This window comes from Copadichromis virginalis, linkage group LG6, assembly GCF_057382275.1.
Source record: "Copadichromis virginalis isolate Kocher_CV1m ecotype Utaka linkage group LG6, C_Virginalis_male_GT1.1, whole genome shotgun sequence".
NCBI classification, from domain to species: Eukaryota; Metazoa; Chordata; class Actinopteri; order Cichliformes; family Cichlidae; genus Copadichromis; species Copadichromis virginalis.
In genome coordinates, this window is record NC_140623.1 from 40,714,686 (window position 1) to 40,735,048 (window position 20,363).

At 43.0% G+C, this 20,363-nt stretch overlaps 1 protein-coding gene across 1 annotated transcript; it reads left to right on the forward strand.

Annotated features, from left to right (window-relative positions):
* The first annotated feature begins 2,665 nt into the window (after window positions 1–2,665).
* On the forward strand, window positions 2,666–19,672 carry LOC146708518 (insulin-like growth factor-binding protein 4). The gene is made up of 4 exons (XM_085460454.1): window positions 2,666–3,721; window positions 11,750–11,913; window positions 13,369–13,494; window positions 14,662–19,672. The coding sequence occupies exons 1-4, from the start codon at window positions 3,364–3,366 to the stop codon at window positions 14,794–14,796; spliced, it is 783 nt and encodes a 260-aa protein (XP_085316580.1). The 5' UTR covers window positions 2,666–3,363; the 3' UTR covers window positions 14,797–19,672.
* The last annotated feature ends 691 nt before the right edge of the window (window positions 19,673–20,363 follow it).

Genomic DNA, 20,363 nt, shown 5'->3' on the forward strand with positions numbered 1-20,363 from the left:
GACCCACAATGTCGCTAGCTTGCACAACCGGAGCTGTCTTTTTCTTAGACCTGACGTTAGGCATTTTAGAAAAATAGTCGTCCAGACTCATTATAGAGTTACTCCCACGCACATTTGTAACGTTTCACCAGATGAACACGTATTTTAGACGGATAATCGGGGGACCTCACCGGAGCACAGCGAGACGGGTGTTCGCGCTACGACGCCATCTTGCCGTAATCCCACTTCTTATTTATTTAAATATGATGCTTTTAATGCGTCAGATGTGCCACAATTGTACGTTTTACTATTATCTGTGCATAACGAAGGGTCTCCACACAGTTTTTCCACAGTGTGCTTCAAAATCACAGGACCTATCACAGCCTCAGTGTTCTGGAGAGAGAAAAACATCTTTCTCATTTTAGTGAGGAACAACTGTTTCTGATTTCTCTTAGATCACATATCCTAAAAGCACAGGGTCGGGCTAAGGACTTCTACACTCACAGGTTTAAATATTTGATTGCAAAGAGCTCTGCTGGCAAAGACAGTATGCTTCAAATCAACATTTAAACAGCTTTTAGCTTCCTGTGGTCGTCCCTCCTCTTTGTAAAACTTGTGGACATGACTCAAACCTAAAGCAGTTTAATGTAGGTGAGAGAAAACGCACAGTTCTCCTTCCAGTTCTGCTCGTTTTCAGCTCCTTTCTCTCATTCTCCTTTAATAAGACAGCTTATTGGTTTCATCCTGCACCTTTGTGCAGTAAATATTCACTTCACTGAATCAACTTTGACTGTTTAAGCTTCATATTAGCACCAGACAAACAGAAATACCATATATCCTTATTTCTTTCACTGAAAGCACATAATAAAGGAAAGGTCAGTTTTCTCCTTTTATTTCTCCTTATGTGGCTTTAAAGTTGTGAAGATCTGCCAGGTTGTTCCATTTCGTAATTAAATCTATACCTTTCAGCTTTTATAGCCAATACTTTTGGAATTTGAGTATTGCACATGGTCTCTTTTTGATATTGAAAATATTCCAGGTGGCAAAGATTCTGCTTTTTTGGGGGGAAATCTTATGACATCTATTAGAAGCTGTTTATGTGCTTTTCATTTGTGAACTTCAACAGATCACAGCTTATTGTTAGAATGAACAGCAAGATAAAAAAATGTGATTTCCGCGAGGATATAAACTTTAACTTTTTTGTTGGGGGGAGGCGGCTTTGTTGTTCTTCTGCTTTTGTCTGCACCGTTTCTTTCAGGTTGTTTTGTTTCACACTGTTGAAAGATTCCCATCCATCGTTTCCCGTCTACGTCTGCCCTCCTTTTCCTGTCATCTCTGGCAAAATAATATTTGTTTAAAACGAGCCTAAAATACCGGAAGAAGAATTTACATGTTCCGCTTGTCTGCCGGTCTGTTGCACTGCTTTTCAAGTTACAACAAAAACACAGCTCACACACAACTCATTAGCTCAGCCAGCATCTACAAAATTGCGTCAATAACCACATTTAACCTTTGACTAACCACCCTGCACCCCCCAAAACACAAACACAGTCAAACACCTCATAAATGACACATAATAACGTTCCTATTCTTGCTGTGAGTTCAGAGACTGTTGAGCAATTCCAGAAACTGCAGCTTGATTTTTCCGTCTCTGTAAAAAAAGAACATAAAAGTAAGCGGGTGGCTCGTCTTTTAAATCGAGGCTCAGTAAAAATTTCTAACCTTACCACGGAGCCCTAAAGCAGACTTGTATTGGAGTGTGTTTAAAGTGCTTTGTGGACGTTTCAGATCAGTACCACCGATGTCTCGTAACTAACAACGCTCGCTGCAGCACCCACCTGAGCGGTGCACGGCCTTGAGAGGCTTGGCTGCTGCCCACGGCCTGCCGGTGGCAACCAGCCACCAGCGTGTAGAAAAAAGCTGAAAGAACGCACACTCACAAAGGCGTTACAATGCATGCTGGGTTTCCATGGCAAAATGGAGGCAAAGAAACACAGGGGGAGAAAAAAGAAAAGCAATAAAAGCCATGATCGAAAACCTTTTGGGCTGGGCGGAGGGCACACATGCACAGGCAAACAAGACGCAAGGAGCACGCTGATTTACAGAGTCTGATCAGAAACACACACGTGTGCAATAAACTGCAGCATTGGTAGAACATATCGTGCGATCCCACTGGTGGGAGGCGTTTTTAGGATTGGTGGGGGGAGGGCAGCAGCTGGGAATGGGCAGGGGGGGTCTGTGTTTGACTGTCCATTTGCCTTTTTATAGCTGCCCACTCTAGTTAGGAAAAAGGGAGAGAGAGAGATCTAGGAGCAGAGATAATGAGGAGGTGGGTGGGTGGGTGGGCGGGGGGGTTGACGGCACAGCCTGGACTGACCACTGGATGCAGGCACAAACACACGGCGAGACCCTGTTGAGGCTGCAGAGGTTGTTTTCTGCTGTGCATTTGGGGTTGATTAAAGCAGAGCAGCATTGACACGTTGCTTCTTTTTTCCTGGACGTAAATGGTTTTATCTTTTAAAAAAAAGGGAAAAAAAAATAAATCAATATTTGAGAGTGGCTGAGATAAGGGTGGGCTGCAGGGAGAGAGAACAGAGTGATATTCTCTGTGTGAACAAGTGAAAAGGCGATTGGGCTCTTTTTTCCCTCTCCTCTCAGGGCACTCAGGATTGAGAGAGGACAAGTAAATGAGGGAGAGTGTATATAAGTTTGTGTGCCTGAGTGCGAGAGGGAGACAGAGGGAGAGAGCTTTAGTCTGGCTTTTCTCTGCTCTGCCTTTCAGCTCCTCTCTCACTGTAGAAAGAGGCGTGTCCATGGGCCAGTATAAAGTCCAAGGAGAGCCACTCGTGTTGAGCCATTCTCAGGAGCGAGTCCTTTGCACTGCACACCAGCAAGAGGAGGAAACTGCAGCTGTTACCAAAAACACGGCCTTTCGCTGACTGGCTTTGCATTTGGACACTTGTAGACCAGATTTTTTGGTGTTTCGGCAGAGCGCGGGCGAGCATCGGGACTCGGACTCGAAGAGCAAGCCTCACCACGTGCCGGCGGATATCCTTCCCGCTCGTTCCACCTTAACAAAAAAGAAACCCCCCCAAAAACCCCAAAACTTGTTCTCATCACCCACGAGCTGAGCGCATCAAGAGCAGGCTCCAATTTCTGCGGTGTGAAATTGAATCAGAGCAACGGAGAAGCAGTACAGCAGAGGCATTGTGTGCCTGCATTTGAAACACTAACCAGCTGAAAATATCAAAGACCTTCCAGGACAAAGTGTTCCTCTCAAACCTCTTCTCAAAGTGATTATAAGCTGCACCACATTCAGAAGAGGAGGCGGCCAAAGTGACCATACACAAGGGCAAAGGATTGCGTGCAGGTGCCGGGACTGCCATGGTGCGTGGAGGTGGCGTGGCAGTAGCTCCGTCCTGCTGGGGCCTGTGGGTGTTTGGCGCCCTGTCGTTGGCGGCACTGTGCTTGTCAGACCAGGCCATTCGCTGCCCCGTTTGCTCAGAGGAGCGCCTGGCCAGCTGCCGTCTGCCTGAAGGCTGCGAGGAAACGGTGCGGGAGCCCGGCTGCGGCTGCTGCCCCACCTGTGCCCTGCCTAAAGGAGCCCACTGTGGCGTTTACTCACCCCGATGTGGCACGGGCCTCCGCTGCTACCCGCCGAGGGGCGTGGAGAGGCCGCTGCACTCACTGATGCATGGCCAGGGGATCTGCACTGATGAGAGGGAGGTGGAGGAGAACTCAGGTGAGAGTGAAACCGGGCTCTTCTTCTTCTTGTTTAGTTACGCTCAAAGCGGCAAAGGTCTTTCTCTCATTTGGTGCCAAAAGTGATCTGTCCCAAGCTGAAGCGGCGTCTCTGCAGACCAGAATGTTTTCTCTCTGTGCTCCCCGGACCTTTTTTACCTGATCCGGGCAGAGTTGGGGGGGTGACAATGTGCTGCTTGTTTACCCTAATCTCAGCTAAGCCCTGAAGCAGAGCATGCACACGCACCGGATCCTGATGGGAGAGCGCACACAGTCCCGCCGCTGTCCTGCGGCCGCTCGCTGTGAAAGGGAGCCCTGCTGAAAGATGCGGAGCACCAGGGTGTGCGTGTGCTGCACGCTGCACAAAGTTTACTGAAGGCATCCTGCAAATTTTCTTCTTGTCAGCAGAACTCGCGTATGCCATGTTTAAGTGAGGTCCTGCAGGTGAAGTGCAGGCAGTGAAATGGACTGTGGTGATGCTGGAAATGTGAGAGTCTCCGTGTGTGTGTGTCCCAGTGAATCTGTGTGTGTTTGTAATGGGAGGAGGTAATAAAAGCTGCTGTATGAAATGACTGTAATGGAGTGTGGCCAGTCTGGAGCTATTAGAGCTCTCTGCAATCAGTAATTTACGTGGTGCTCTTTCATGGATACCCCTGGTCCTCCTCCTCCTCCCGCTGCTGCTGCAAATCTCTAACTCTTCTTCTTCTGCTGCTGATGTCTCTATGACACTCTTCTGGCCCAGCTCTCCTTTTCTGTTATTGCATTCCTCTTCCAAAGTCTGTTTCCACTTTCACACAGTGGGATGTCTAATGCTGGATCTGCATATCCAGTTCCAGTTCACTGCACTAACATCAGCTTCTTCCTAACTAGACTAACTGCTTGTCTCCACAAAGGGAGTTGTCCATTGTCCATTTCCATTAAATCATTTAAGACAACTGTTATAAGGTGGCGGCTCTTTTATTTGTTCCAGATTATCTGCTGCACACATGCTCCCAGACATTTTCTGGTAATAGTAGTAGGATAGTCTTCCAAAGACCTGGACGGGCTTTAGTCGGTGTAAAACTCGCAGGACGCTCATTGTCATTGCAGCATCTGTTTCTCCTGGCCCTGGGAGCACCCCACCTCCTCTCTTGCCCGAACGAGCCCTCGAGCGCATCGCCCACCGTGTCCAGCTCCTTCGTGAGGATGAGCTCATCGGCACTGTTGCTGCCAGAGCTGAAATTAGAGCCTTCTGCTCTCTGCGCAGGGCCAGCATAGGTTAGCCCGGCACATAGCGTGACTGAACGGAATCAGAAAGAAGAGGAAAGCTGTGTTGAGCTTGATATAAAAGGAGAGCTGTTTGGGTCCACACCCGTTTATCTTGCAGAATGTTCTCCCTGAATCTCTCCGATGCTGCATTGTCCAGTTAGCTGAGCTGTAGCACACGGAGGGGACTTGGCGGGTTGGAACATTTTGGAAAAGTTTTGTTTTGGGGGTTTTCTGTAATCCGAGCGCTGGGTATCGTTTGCCTCGATGCTCTTTCTCACCCCCGAGGTCTGTCATAACAAAGCAGGGAAGCTCTGCCCGATAAATCTCACTGTAAATCAATTCTGCTGGCAGCAGCTCAGATCTACTGTATGAGAATGTTTAATGTAAACCGTGGCAGACGGGAGACGATCAGAGAGGCACCGGGGAGAGGCAAAAAAGCTCTAGATTTCCTTTGTGGTGCATTCACCGTACTTATGCATTATTAAACAAGGGGGTGCATCTCCTGAATACATGTCTGACACTGCCCCACTCCTAGCAACAGTGAACATGCCAGATAAAAATAGAAAGAGGGATTGTAAAAACCTAGAGAATTCGCAATAAAAGGACCCTGGGATGCAGGCACATCCTAACAGCGTACTGAAGTGAATTTAGGGTGTTCACGCTGGTAGTCACAGCCCTGCAGCTGCTGGCTGGTGCTGCCTCGTGTTTAGGAAAAGTAACATATTAAATCAGGCTGTGAAGAATTATGAGCTATCTGCCCGTTTCTCTCTTCCTGAACTGAATTTCCATAGCAACAACAGGCAGTATCCTGCGCCGCATGTCAAAGTCTAAGGCAGCTTTAGTGCTTCTTAATATTCCTTTCTCAGGATCCGTCTCAATCTTAATACTTAGAATAAATCATCAAGCGTGTGCTGGCATCTGTTCAGACGCTTCCCTCTCGCAGTGAAACGGATATTATTTACAAACTGATACAGATGTCAGATATGAAAAGTCTTACACCTACAGGCACAGAGGGAGTTGCATGAATGAAGCAGTCGGCGGAGCCAGACTCTGTTCGACTATGTCCAATTTACTGTGACGCACGTAGGCCTTTATGAAAGCAGCATGCTAACCTAGATTTTTTCTCCCAGCACAATTTGGGAGCTCCGAACTGGTTATTAAAGATGTGCTTTCTCAAAGTTGTCTCGGCAGATGTCATTTCATATTTGCTTTCTTTGGGTCGTGCGGTGCATTTGTACAGCTGGGGCTCTTGTGCAGCCGTAAATGCGATTAGCTAATTGCTGTTCTCTGTGGGGCAGGGACCCCCCTCCAGAGTTGGAGCCGAGAGATACACAAACAACCCAACTCTGTCCCGGCCACAACACATCCTTAATCTGAGGCGAGTGAATCCTCACGGGCTGGGATTTAAGTCTGAGCCAGAAGTTCAGTAAGAAAAATACTTTAGCTCCATCTCCCGAGAACAAATGGACATTTTACCTCCTTCAAGGAGGACATGTGACTGGCTTGGTTTGCCTGTTTGTTAGCAGAACTGCTCGAAGAGTTATGGATGGATCTGCATGAACATTTTTGCCCCAGGTGAGTCCCTGGGAGTCGATCCAGATTTGGATCCAGGAATTTTTGGAAAGATTTTCACCACTTCAAGGTAGAACAAAATTGGACATTTGGTTTTATAGCTTCATGAAAAAAAACACATATCAAACTGACACTGGGAATTATTGTCTTAAAGTTCTCAAGACAATATTACACTCTAATCTGGGCCCAGATGTTCTTCGGAATCCAGGAATTCAATAAATACACTAAATAAATCTTTAAATTTTAAATTTCAGTTGGCCTTGGTGTAGGTATGCACCGTTTGACTACATTTTCACCTCTTAACTTCCACTAGGTCACTTAGGAAGCACTGAGTTTAGGATTAAGGGCCCACATCCTGACCTGTAGATGTGAATCAAACTAAACGCCTCACCGGCAACAGTCTTGATATTAAGAGATTTTTAAAAAGTGCGATTCCTCAGCTGTAATCACCAATGTTTGATTTCATTTCCTGTCTTCGCACAGGGGAGCGAATCACTCTGAATGTAAGAATATTTAGCTTACAATCAATCTAATGGAGTAACCCAGAATAGTTTGACCTAGTTCACTATAGATGCAGGGTTCCCTCTATTCACCACAAAGCACCATTAATGCATAAACTCAGCAAGGATTACTGCTCTCTGTGACAGAATTTACTCACAAATCTGTAAGCAAATGAATCTGCAACACAAACAGCAACACGATCTGGCTCCAGAGATATCTTACTGACAGATCCACATCGGCTGAGTTTATATAACAGACATGAATTCAGATTCAGGTTCTGTCTTCATCTCGATTAAAAACAGAATTCCTTCCTGAAAACACGAGAAACTTAGAGGGGGGGGGGGGGGGGTGAGCCCCTGTTTCTGAAAAACAAGCTTCATTTTCATCGCCGAACAATGCTTTGATCCAAAAGTTTGACACAGGTTCAAGGATAATGTTTATCCTGATGATGATCCATCTGGAAAAGGTTCAGCCCTATCCTTTACCCATGTTTTTCTCTCTGATCCACACCTTTGTGTGTGTGTGTGTTTGTGTTACATCTGGCTTATAAGAGGTTTAGGCTGTAGAGTATTGGGCTGAAGGGGACCTATTATACTTTTCCTTGTTTTCTGTCATGTCTATATTGTTATAACGGAGGATTCTCACACTAAACACGGTTAAAGTTTCAAATAATGAGGTCAGCGTGTGTAAATGCAAACCATGTGGGTCAAAGCTCAGGCTTCATACTGCTCTAAACGTTCAGTTGCAGACAGTTTTTCTCGGATCGGTTTGCCGTCAGAGAGAGGGGATATCCTTACAAGGTAATCTCAGACGCAAACCTCTGGCTGTGAGAACAGAAGCTTCACGCCCCGCAGTTCAAATCTGTTGTCTGTGAGGGTCAGCCGATCAAGACATCTGCCATTAGGAGCCTAATCAGTGTGTTTGAGCCAGAAGATGAACTGAGGGCTGCATAAGTATACGATTTTGAATCATGAAAAGCTGCTTTGAACCTGTAAAGGAGCCTTATAGTTATAGTTTCTGAGTTCTGTTTCTAATTATGCACTTTTTTCTGCTAGCTCCTAAAGAGCAGCCAGTATATAATCAAGCAGGTATTTTTAATTTTACAGATTTATTGCTCCTGATTGGTTTCTAGAGACTGGGATGTCTGTTTTGACATCCGCTGAGCAGCAGCAGGCCGTGCAGTAGCAGCAGGTTTCTGCTTTTGTGATTTAGTGTTGATTTAACTTTCTTTCAACCTTTCCTTTGACAAATTACCCTATAGCACGGTCCAACATTTTCATTGGCCCCGACAGCAGCACTGGTGCTGCGTTAGATTCGAGCTGTTGATTAACAGATTCAAAGAAATCTTCTGCCTGGAAACCGAGCGTCTGATACTGATACTCTGGCAGTGTCCAGTGTTGACCAAAAAGAGCAGTCAGTTGGTAGTAAGCCTAGATGAGTTCAGTTTGCTGCCAGAATCGCTTGCAGGGAAGGGGGGGGAAAAAGCACATAAAAGTGTCACCAAACATTTGGGAAAAGAAGACTCCCCGAAGACCATTTGTTTCAAAAGACATTAGCTGTTGTCAGCGCAATATAAGCTATTCTATCAGGTGTCATTTTAAGTTTTGTGTTCAAATCAAACTAATCCTCAATGTTTGGACATAAATAAAACAATGTGTCAGAACAGGAAAGGCCTGAGCCTGATGAGCTGTGGCTCTCGCTGTAACTCGACAGAAGAGAAGAACTTCAAAAAGAACTTCACTGCTTTTCTGGATCAGAAGAAGCCAGTTGAGCAGGTTCGTGTGCCTCCTGGATGACTCTTAGGTGATTTGGTTTGGGCATGTCCAACTGGGAGGAGGTCCTGGGGCCGACCCAGAACATGTTGGAAAGATGATGTCTCTCAGCTGGCTTGGGAATGCCTCAGTATGACACCCACAAGCCTGCAAGAGCTGTTTGGGAAGAGGATGGTTTGTGCATGTCTGCTTAGACTGCTACTCCCATTAACCAGACTTGCCAGAAAAGTGTCAGAAATGGACAGATGCATTTAAGAGCATTGTTAAATACATTACTAGAATCATGAGAGCCGCTAACATGTCAATGGTGTTTCTGTACCATTCAATATAGAGAGTGATGTAGATCATTTGTGGCTAACTTAAGCATTTCTGTGATTAATTTCACACAGTTGAAAAATATATTGTCCAAGTACGGATCCAGTCAAAAGTTTGGACACAATGTTTTTTCCAAGAGCTTATTTTTTTTGCAATAATCCAATAAGCCTAAGTAAAAATCCCATTGGCTTTTTGTTTCAGCCACCAGCACAATGTGAACCTCTGGGTTGGCCTACAAAAGAACAGCAACCGTGTGGCACTCTATAAGTAGCAAATACATTTTATAGCTGCTCCTCTTCAGGGTGTGTCCACCAAAACATCTCATTTGTGAATATGCTGTCCTCCAAAGTGATCTCCATGCGCTTTCAGAAAAGTGCTTGATATGATGTTTTCAGCTTTTCAAACCTTTCTAGCCTCACCTTAAACATATTCACAGCATCTGTATCCAGTAGAGCACGAATGAATAATCTGTAAAAGGCTGCATGTCGTAATGGACGATCTGAGATCTGAGATCCAAGTTAGGAGAAGTATAAACCAGTGGGAAGCACTCTGAGCATAACCAAATATTTATTTGGGAAGAACATTTGTCTTTGGGCTTCACAGCCTTAGCCTTAAAAGCCACTAACAGTGGAATCTGTAATCTGATGACCCCTTCGTGTCACTGCTCTACAGTCTGCAGAGAGAAGGCAAATATATAAACAGACACATGTGGCCTGGACTTGTTATGATGTGGATTAAATAACGTACTGAGACGAACTTGTGTAAAGTGGGGTTTTTCTTTTCAAGCGATGAATGATGCCCCTCGGCACGTCACGCTCACTATGACGAAGACGTTGGCAGCAATGCGAAGACAAATATTTATGTAAAAGCTAGGTTGAGCAAGCAATGCAGTTTATTGTGTAAGAGCTTTTGAGTTTGTCTGCTAAATACTCCGAGTCAGAAGCTGCGTTATCGTTCTGCTAACTTATCACAATGACTAGTTGACGATGACCTAAATCTGCTGATTAACAAACAGGTGAGGGTGTCTGTTTGAACTGATTACAGTCTCAGCTTTGGTTAATTAAAATGTACCTGGTCCCTGATTCTGAGTGCGATTGTCTGCTCACTCCAGCACTTCCTTTATCTCTGCTGTGCACCTGTGACTAACAATGCGCCGCAAATGTGTCAGTGCAGGCCTGACAATGCCCTGAAGGAATGATATTTAGATGCCAAGAGCTGGCGATCCAAATCCGATGAAACCACACAGAGAAGTGGCGACTTCCTCCATGGAAAAACAGAAGTGGTAGCAAACAGGACATGCCACCCCTGACCCACTTTGGCTCGCTCTACGTGGAGTCGGAAAAAGTCTGAACCGGCAAAAGAGGAGAAAGAACAACTAGGAAACAGATGAAACCCCGATGGCTCTTGTGGAAGAAAGTGCTGATGAGCAAGGTTTAACAGCAAAGAGACTAAAAATATAAACAGCTGAGATATACTTCCACCCCAGACAAACAAAGCAACATGACCTTTCGTGAGGTTTAGAGAAACACGGTCACCGATCAAGTTGTAAAACCCTCTAATCATCCCCAGGAAGTGGCCCGGGATCCTTAAAGGGGCATTCCAGGACATGTTTAAGAGTCTGAACTACAAAGGAAAGGTTTCTGTATTTGAGCCTTTATGCACCTATGCTGCATGTTGCACAAGATTAAGGAGGCTACAAACCCTTGTTTCACTGTCTATGCCAGGAGCAGTTAGCTGGATGCCTGCCAGTGATCAGTGATATTAACCAGAGCTCAGATCTGGTTCAGTGATCAGAGAAAGACCAGTTTAAAAATTGTAAAACTACACTTTGAAGTCCTTTGATTCCAGTGCCAATTTGTAAGAAAGCCATGGATTATGAGCACAAAGTCCAAAGCGCTGCCAAGCCTTAAACGCCACAGGTGAAAGGCAAGATGCATGAGAACCGAGACTTCGCATTTTATTCTTTACTTCGCCCTTCTCGTGCCCCCAAAAGCTTGTGACAGTGCAAATACTCTCAAACAACCTCCATCTGGTGCGGACTGCGGTTGTTGTGGAGAGGTGGAGAATGACGAGGCAGGGGGGCATTTCCTCAGGAAGCAGCTGGTTGCCTGCTGGGCTCATACTGCAGGATGATGGAGATGCAAAGGTGGCACAGACTCCCCCCTTCATACAAACAGGCAGGAACAAGGCTGCGTGTCCTTGTAGTTAACCTGGCCTCGTTTTTAGCCTACATTCACCACACTGTTGGCTGACCGAGGAGGACTATTAGAACAAAACAGTTAGATGCTTCACTTCACACTTTTATCATTTAAATGACAAATTATTAGCTTTCACTGCCATTCCTGAAGTAAACTTTCACTAAAATACATTTTGGACTGTTGGTAAGACAAAATAAGGTATTTGAAGTCATCAAGGAACGCACTATTTAACTTTCTGGAGCTCCTTCTGTACAGTTAGGTTCATGCCCCCATAAAGGAACTGCCAGTAAATAAGAAGACTTCTAGAAAAGTATTTTATAAACCTGCTGTGAATAGCATTTTTTTTAAAACACATTTATTTCAAGGATTCATAAACCGCTTGTTTGAATTTGAAGATCTAAAGTTTTACTTCTTGTTGTTTAGCTATGGACAGGCAGGAAGAGATGACTCCCGAACACCCGAACAACAGCAATATCCGGTGCAGTCCACAGGACAAGCGGTGCATACAGAAGACCCTGGCCCGGCACCCTCCAAAATCCACAAACCTGAGAAGCAACAACGCCAGAGAAGACGCCAAAGCGATCCTGGTGAGAGAAATGATCCTCGGGCATTTCTTACGTTTCACAGAAAAAACAAGAAACCCAGACGATGTCCGCTGCAGCGAAATGCATGAATCCAGCAGGTGTTTTACATTACGGCTTTACAGTTCCAGAGTCACAAGCGTGTAACAGGCAGGTTATAAATTGAACAAATTAGTTATTTACAGGCTGGAACATTTGGTCTTGTGAATGAAAGTACACGTGCATATTTTCATTAGCGTGCCATTAGCTGTTCAAACCTGGATCCTAATCCGTCACAGGCACGTTATTCAGCGCATTCATTTCGCACAGACATGTGGAACATCGACGCACAGAAATAACACATTTAGAGCTCGAGTTCACATTTCTCAGGGTCAGATGCTGGGTACAAACACACCGGCTTACTTAAAAGCTGCTTTTTCATAATCAGTGTCTTCTGTGCACTCAGATATAACGCTGTGCGACTTCAACCGCAAAAAAAACGACAACATTTTAATCCTATCCCCTTCAAGGGTTTCTCCGTGAACACTTTAATCAGGTACCATCTTTAAATTGCTCCCTGTGAAAGCCTGCTCTGACGACTTCCTGCGCTGGACCCCAGACATGTTTTCTTAGTTTTCATTTTATTCTGGGAAAAGAGGAGGAAGAGGCAGGGCAGCCAGATCTGTCAGCAGGGTGGGTGGTTAGACTGTGCTGGTGTGGTCATTGCCACAGTTCGGATGAATACTCGGCACTGACAGTCTGACCCTGGGGAACAAACCAATGGTGCTCAACCCTCTGAATATTTAAGAAACACGCAGGCGTGCTCCTGATGGACCACCTTTGTGTTGGGACACCACTATTTGGATAAGTAATAGGTGGAGACCCATGATAATCTTTAACATGGGATTATTGATGCAGAATGGTAAATGGCCTGTATTTATATAGCACTTTACTAGTCCCTAAGGACCCCAAAGCGCTTTACACATCCAGTCATCCACCCATTCACCCACACATTCACACACTGGTGATGGTAAGCTACATTGTAGCCACAGCCGCCCTGGGGCGCACTGACAGAGGCCGATGTTCTACGAAGAACTCGCAAATGAGCACGTTTAAGAGGTCAGAACGGGACATCCACAGGTCGTTCAAAACGTAGGAGTCGACCTTAACAGGATAGCTGCCAAATCAGGGTTTTAGCTTTTTATGGGCTGAGTCACAAACTGCAGTTTGTGAGTAATCAAAATGTTTTTCACTGTGTTCTGAAATCGTGTTTTTGGCATTACTCATCACTTTTCATTACTGACTAGAATGGTAACTTAAGATGGGTGACGCTTTATAAAAGTAAATCTAAACTTGCTCGAGATTTTTCCATGATTTTAATGAGCAAAGAGAATAATTTTCTTCCGTTGTTTTAGTGCCTGTTTATTTGTGTGGTTGACAGCTGGTCTTTAAACGTCAAATCAAATCTTATTGCTCCTACAGGCCCCGTGTCGTGCCGAGCTCCAGAGAGCGTTGGACAGATTGGCATCGAATACTCGCACACACGATGACCTCTTCACGATCCCCATACCCAACTGTGACAAAAATGGAGATTTCCACCCTAAACAGGTCTGTACTTTCCAGCTTTCACTCAGCAGACCGCAATCTGACCATGTCAACTGGTGAACTGTGAATCTCAATCATGAAGCCGTTACCAATAAAAATGCCTATCTTTATAGTTCAAAGAGTTCCTTTCAAACTACATAAGCAATCTTCTCGCCAAGACACAAAACATGCCTGCAGCTGATGACATACAGTCTAAATCAACACAAAAGTGTCTCCAAGCAGACTGTCACGGTCATGCCAAGATCGTTATTGTTCTAAGCTCACATGGAAAGTGATTTACTCTCAGAAATCAAGACTGTGTGTAAAGCGGTTTCCCCTAAACTGTTGGACAGTAATCACTTTGTTGTTGCGATGGATGCAATTAGTTCTTGGATGAAGTTACCTGCTTTTTTTGGGGGGTTAGTTTATTTTTTTTGCCTTTGAGAGATTGGGCAAGCGTGCAGATAAGAGTGAGGGAGAATGAGAGGAGATAGGGCTGCTCTTGAGCTCTTGATAGAGCTGCACATGCAATCAAAGCAGCAGACGCAGAGTCAGTGATAAAAGGCGAGCTCTGCTAAGGCACCCGTCATCAAAAGTCTGAGCTGTGCAGATTGTGTAACACGGCTAAAGTATCTCTCTCTGCTCAGATTCGCAGGCATCTGTTTACTGTTTAACTAAAACTGCGCTGTGATAAAACGTATTGGGAAGTAAAGCACAGGTCATTGGGGACAACTGGGAATCATTTCATGGCAGGGTTGCTCTGAGATTGTTAACTCGTCTGTGTTGGTGATGGGAAAAGTGCAAACGCACACAATAAATTTAGTATTACAGTAACTGTTGAAAGCTCAAAAAAGGAATGCTTTAGCTAAATAATTCAACTGCTTTAAACACTTCTCACACTCTGTTTGGATCCACTGGGTATAATTTCTGCAATGTGTGATTGTGTTTTTAGCAAAGTAAGCAGCATTATCTCAATCTGGAGCTGCGATATTACATTTCGGTACAGTGGGAATGTCTTTAAATATCACAACGAAGGTCTTCTTTTCATTGATGAGTCTTGTTACACTCCTAGCAAGACTTGTAGAGTCCAAAAACAAAAATATGCAGGAACAGTTAGTCCAGAAAAACTCACAGTTAGTCTAGAAAAACTGTTACAGAACTAGAATAACGCCTTTGTCTTTATGCTTGCAGTGCCACCCTGCACGTGACGGCCAGCGGGGAAAATGCTGGTGTGTGGATCAGAAGACGGGCCTGAGGCTGCCGGGGCCGCTGGAACTGCGAGGGGATCTAGACTGCCACCAGTTAATTGCTAGCCTGAGGGACTGAAGACCAAGGGGGAAGCAGTGGGGGTGCAGGACCAGCTGAATTCTACTGGTGCTTATTAGTAGAACTATATGACTAAAGGACTTCATTCTTAAGCCTCACTCTACCTGAGGCCAACGGTACTTGAGCTTGTGCAACAAAAAGGAAAAAAGGAAACCATTGAATTGAGTTCTTTTGCTATCTTGTTTCTGTGTGTGCGGGTATGTGATACGAGTCTTTTGAGCACTTGTTCTGTTTTCTTTGTATCACGTGAACTTTAGGCCAATAGTCCTCAGACACATGTGCTTTAAAGTACCAGATGGCAGAAGAAAGGCACACATACACTTCCAGATAACAGTTGTGGTTGTGATCTTTGAGAAAGAGAGAATGCAGAGCGTGTCATTTTCTCTGGTTTAGTGTAGCATTCTGGGAAAAAAAGCAGTCACTCCACCCAACAATCAAACCTGAGATTAAACATTTGGTTCATTCTTTCTGGAGCACTTATTCACCTGAATTTCTGGACAATCCGGAAAGATTCTCAAAAGACTGTGCACCAGCTTCTTGTTTTTTAAGTAACTTGTGACTCTTAGTCTGCTATTCTTTCTTTTGTAAACCCCACTCATCTAATAAGCAAGTGAAATCAAACCATAAAATGCGTTTGCTTGCGTTTGATAAATACAAAGTTTACTTCAGCCACGGCATCAGAGTAGCAATAACAGATGGGACGAGAACGAGAGAAAGAAACAGGGAAGAAAAGGAATGCATCAACCCCTGTCTCGAATTACCAAAATGATAAGCCATAGCTTTTCACACCACAAAGACCAAAGTGAAAAGTGAGATTAGTCTGCAAATCTGTATCTCACAGAGCCCAGAATAGTTTTGCTTCATCACCCCGTGGTTAACTCTGCACCCCCTCCCTCTTTGAGCTCTCTCTAGCATAAAGGACTGGCAGCGTAGCTGGGTTAGAAACTCTGTGCACTGCTGATAGGATAATCTTGTTTCTCCAGCTGGTGCTAAGATGCCAGTAGGACTCGTGTTTGTATGAATATGCTCCGATGTAGGGGATTTATCTCCAAACAGACTGCATGGCAGAACTTTCGGTGGTGCTACATATTGATTGTGCCAAAATACAAAAGAAAGAAAAAAAAAAGGAAAATGTTTCTGCACTTTTTGGGTATTGTTTCAGATTGGAGTGACGAGGGGAGCAATTAGCATCAGCAAATGTGAGGATCACCTTTGTTTGAAAAAGGCTTTTCCTGCAGGTTTTCAGTGTTATTGTCAAATGATAAAAAAAAAAGAAAATCCCACGTTAGCTTTGCACTATCACTGCAGCTGCCTGGCTGAATGTTTCATTAGTCAGTTCTGTAAATATAGAAGCAGAGTGTAATAAAGTTTAATGATTAAACTCCTCGCAGCAAAGTAAACTTATAGCCAACATAAAATTGGGCTTGGATGACTGCGGCGAAGCAGTAAAGATAACGCAGCGATGATGTGGAAATAAAAATTCCTCAGCGTATCTGTTATCACGCATCTTTTGAGGATTACAATAATAATTAAAGGAGTTCATTATCAGTGCAAATGTCACGGTTTTCCATCATCGGCTGCATGGGCGACTTTGGTTGTTACTGACTCAAGAAAAGATTGTTGTTGCTGTCGTTGTTGTTGGTGTCCTGGCAGTTTGGGCCCAGGATTCACTAGAAAAGGTTCAAAAACCAAAGAACAGAACAGCATTAACATTAACCTAACAAAGCACTGGTGTGTGGCCTATAATTTTAAGATGTGTCGGAAACAAAAAGACACTTAATACAAAATTTTGGCTTTCTTTTTACTTTCTGTATGTCCACCAACTGATTTTACCTAAACAATATTTAAGTTTTAAATCACGGAGCGGTACGTTCAGCTCCAAACTGAATAATAAACGTGCCATGAAAATTCATTCATTTTTGCTTTTTACCTTCCCCACAGTGCATTGGGTTTTTACTTTATAAAAAGCAGGACAGATAAACAGAGACTGAGAAAAGAAAAATAATCTGAGCTTATCTCTCGTGCTTCCTGGGAAAGGTAGTAAAATATATAACCAGTGACAGCTGCTTTCAGCCCAGGTCCCTGTGGAAAACTGATATTCCCAATGTTAATGTGATCGTTTTCTCTTTATGCAACTCAGTCAAGAAATTGGATTTTATTGGACTTATTATGCTCATTGCCAACTCCATATCTTGATTCTTAGATTCTAGTAGAGCAGCTTCAAAACAGCTAAAATAGCTTAAAAGTAATGCTCATTTATCTTACACTGGGTCCTGGTGCTGCCTCCCTTTTTAGCTCCCTTTAAGCCAACTGTGCTGTCTGGCAAACAAACAATCAAGGGGTCTTCTGCCATAGACTGTATATTGAAGATAGATGCAATTTCTGAGTTTACGCTCATGTGGAAGAGTGCCTTAAACGTAAAGAACAGGCAGCAGAGGGCAGGCCTCTTAATTGTAAAAAGAAACCCAACTGTTTAAGTCTATGGGAAAATGGCCCTCAGCTCTCTGACTACTTCTGTATACATTATGATTTATATTCCATAAATTAAAGTTGCCATTAGTGTCCAGGATACCTTATGACTGAACCTTGTGACTAAATGAGTAAATGTGCTAGCGTGCACTGTCCAGGTTTTAAATCAGATCTGCTCCCATGTTCATGACATCTGGTTTGAAAACACTAAGACAGCGAGGTGAAGACCCTCATCACGATGGGTGTCCTCATCTTTTATATACAGTCTATACGTATAAAGCCAAGAGGGATGAGAAACAAACAAACAAACAAACAAAAAATCCCAAATAACAGAGCATTTAGAGCACTCTGCACATTGGACAGTGTACCTGTACACTCACTGATCTTATCTGAAACATTATAACAGACAAATGAAGGAAAAACATATTTTTTCTTTTCTTTCTTTCTTTTTCTTTTTCAAATGGAAAACTGTCAAAAAGGTTTATTATGATTAAACCCTGTAATGTTTAATCATAATAAACAATTTGAGCAACAATGACCAAACTCAGCATCTTTTCTTGTCTCTGTGTTAACCAAGTTTTGCTCTCATATAAAGCATGATGAAGTTTCCACACACAGGTTACAGGGTATAAAAGTAACAATAAAAATCCAAATAAATCAAGCTGCGATAATCTAATCACTGAAGCTAACGCTCAGTTTAAACATTTTTAGATACAGCGCATGTCATTGACGTGCAGTTTTAGTTGGTAGTAAAAACAGAAATGCATCCAAAGGTAGTTCAGGTAACCACAGATAGATAAGTAGAAGATGGTATGGGTGGAGAATAATTGCTGCGGCTTGAGAAAATCAAACCGAAGACTATGAGCACGTTAAAATAAAGACGCCAGTTCTCATTCAGTGAACTCACAAAGATTGTTCCAGCAAATCCTATCTTACAATTCATCGACTAATGAAGTGTTACTAAACACATTTGTCTGTTAAAACAGTCTTAATCCTTGTGAGAGATGGAAAATGGTTTTGGCTTTGACTGTGTAAAGGCCTTCTAACTACATAAATGGTGTATTTAAGCTATAGTAAGTTGCTTGTCCTCTGACTTTGCTGTACTGAACTGTAATTACATTTCTCGACAATAGACTGTTTGCATTTGATATTATCTGTTAATGTGTAGAACATATGAAGTAATGTTTGCATGCATACAAATGGACTGAGGTTGGAAACAGCTGAAGTCTTGTGTATGTTTCCAGAACAGGATTGTTATACTTAAACACTGAAGTGATCAAACAACTGAAATATAGAGTTTCAAATGAAATAATCAGCTACATTTTAAATGTTTTCCTGATGAAAATGTACACATTGTAATACAACGATTAAAATACATAGAAACTACAGTGTAGCTTGGTGTTATTAGTCGCAGCAGTGATATAAACCTGCATTCCTTCTGATGTCCAGCAGGTGGCGAGTCCCTTGGCTGCCAAAAGAAATAAGATTGTATTAACTGAGAATTTAAAAAATAAACTTTCCACTAAATTATTTTGTGACCTCAATAAACATTGTTTGGTTGATTTCAAGGTCTCAAATGCTAGTTTAACATAGAACAATGTTAACTTTTTAAAGTATTGTCACATTTAGAGTAAAACTGGACAAAAAGAAGGATGTGCTTTATGGTGTGACTATATCCTCTATTGTTTTAGTGAGGTGGTGCAGAAAAAACCCCATTTGGTGCCCACCCTAATCAGGTTTAATGTAGAGTGAAAGAAAACTAACCTGCATTACATTTGCAACCATTTTTTGTTACCTGGCTTTTCACATATCCAAGCATAAGAGATATTTCTGTTTATTAAGTCTGCAGATACAAATAAATGCATAGATTTGTCCTGTAAGGGTAACACAGATTCTTTACCTTACTATTTAGGACTAATTGTGTTTTTGTGTCTAGTCACCCACCAAAAAAACAAAAAAAATCTGCAATGGGTGACATCATTTATATACAGTCAATGTTTATAGCAGATATAGTTCCACTGATCATGGAAAACAGTCATCTGGTTGTCATAAAGTAGTGTTTTTGGTTTTTATCCCACTGGGAAACGTGATTTCTTGGAGTCCTCGCTTCCTGAGTACAAATGCAAAAAGTTCACTTGAGCATTTGTGGGATGTGTCTGACGCACAGAGGCCTCACACTTCGACCTTCAGGGCCCGAAGTACCGACTGCCAAATTCCTGGGGTCTGTCCATGCCTTGACAGGTCAGAGTTAAACTGAAGGCACAGTTGGATGTGTACAAAGGTAGCAAAACACTGTAGTATAAAAATGTCAGAGATATATTTTGGAGAATGGTGCATCAAATCTGAAATATGCTCTATTTAGTGTTATTATTATTTATCAATAAAGACTTGGTCTTATCATTTCTTACCAGTGTCCCAGTTTACAACAGTTAATTATAGTTCTTAGTCTTGAAGCGTTTTTTTCTTTTAAATATCTAAGTTGTTTGTATCCAATCTCAGATCTTTACTGACTCTTCTGTTAAACATGCTCTTGCAGTGAATCGTATGTGAAATATTTCTGTGATTGAATAACTAAATATGAGATCCATTTTTCTAGTGAATATAATTAACTCGTGTTTAAATAAATAAATAAATATAGATTCCAGTGTTTGTCCGTCTCTGGCAACCATGTGTGACTATTTCACTGTGCTTACATGGGATTTGTCAGATGTGTCAGATAAGTGAAGGACAGCATTGCCCACCTTTGAGCACCAGATCATCATAAAGTTGTTCGACATACTCAGACTCAACAAACCCAGTGAACTTCTGTCCCGGGGCCAGTAAAAAGTATACTGGGCAGCTGGATGGATAATGAGTTGACGAATGCAATGAACTGAAGCAAACTATTCTTGGCAAGCAGTTTTTCACCACAGTCAGTATTTTTACTTTAACACTGTGAGGTCATCATAGGTGGGATATTTAACCCGATAAAATGTTATATTTCAAAGCTGTTAAGTACAGATGTAAGGATGACATAGAAGGGTTAAAGAGAGTGTATGAGGCAAGGAAAATAAAGACACTGTGCTTAGAGTCAATGAAAACAGCAGGAGGGCTGCATT

Excerpts from the sequence above, each read along its gene's own strand:
- LOC146708518 (XM_085460454.1), top strand. The coding sequence starts at position 3,364 with ATGGTGCGTGGAGGTGGCGTGGCAGTAGCTCCGTCCTGCTGGGGCCTG. Across the intron at positions 11,914-13,368 it reads AAGACGCCAAAGCGATCCTG|GCCCCGTGTCGTGCCGAGCT; the intron begins GTGAGAGAAATG and ends TTGCTCCTACAG. Across the intron at positions 13,495-14,661 it reads GAGATTTCCACCCTAAACAG|TGCCACCCTGCACGTGACGG; the intron begins GTCTGTACTTTC and ends TTATGCTTGCAG.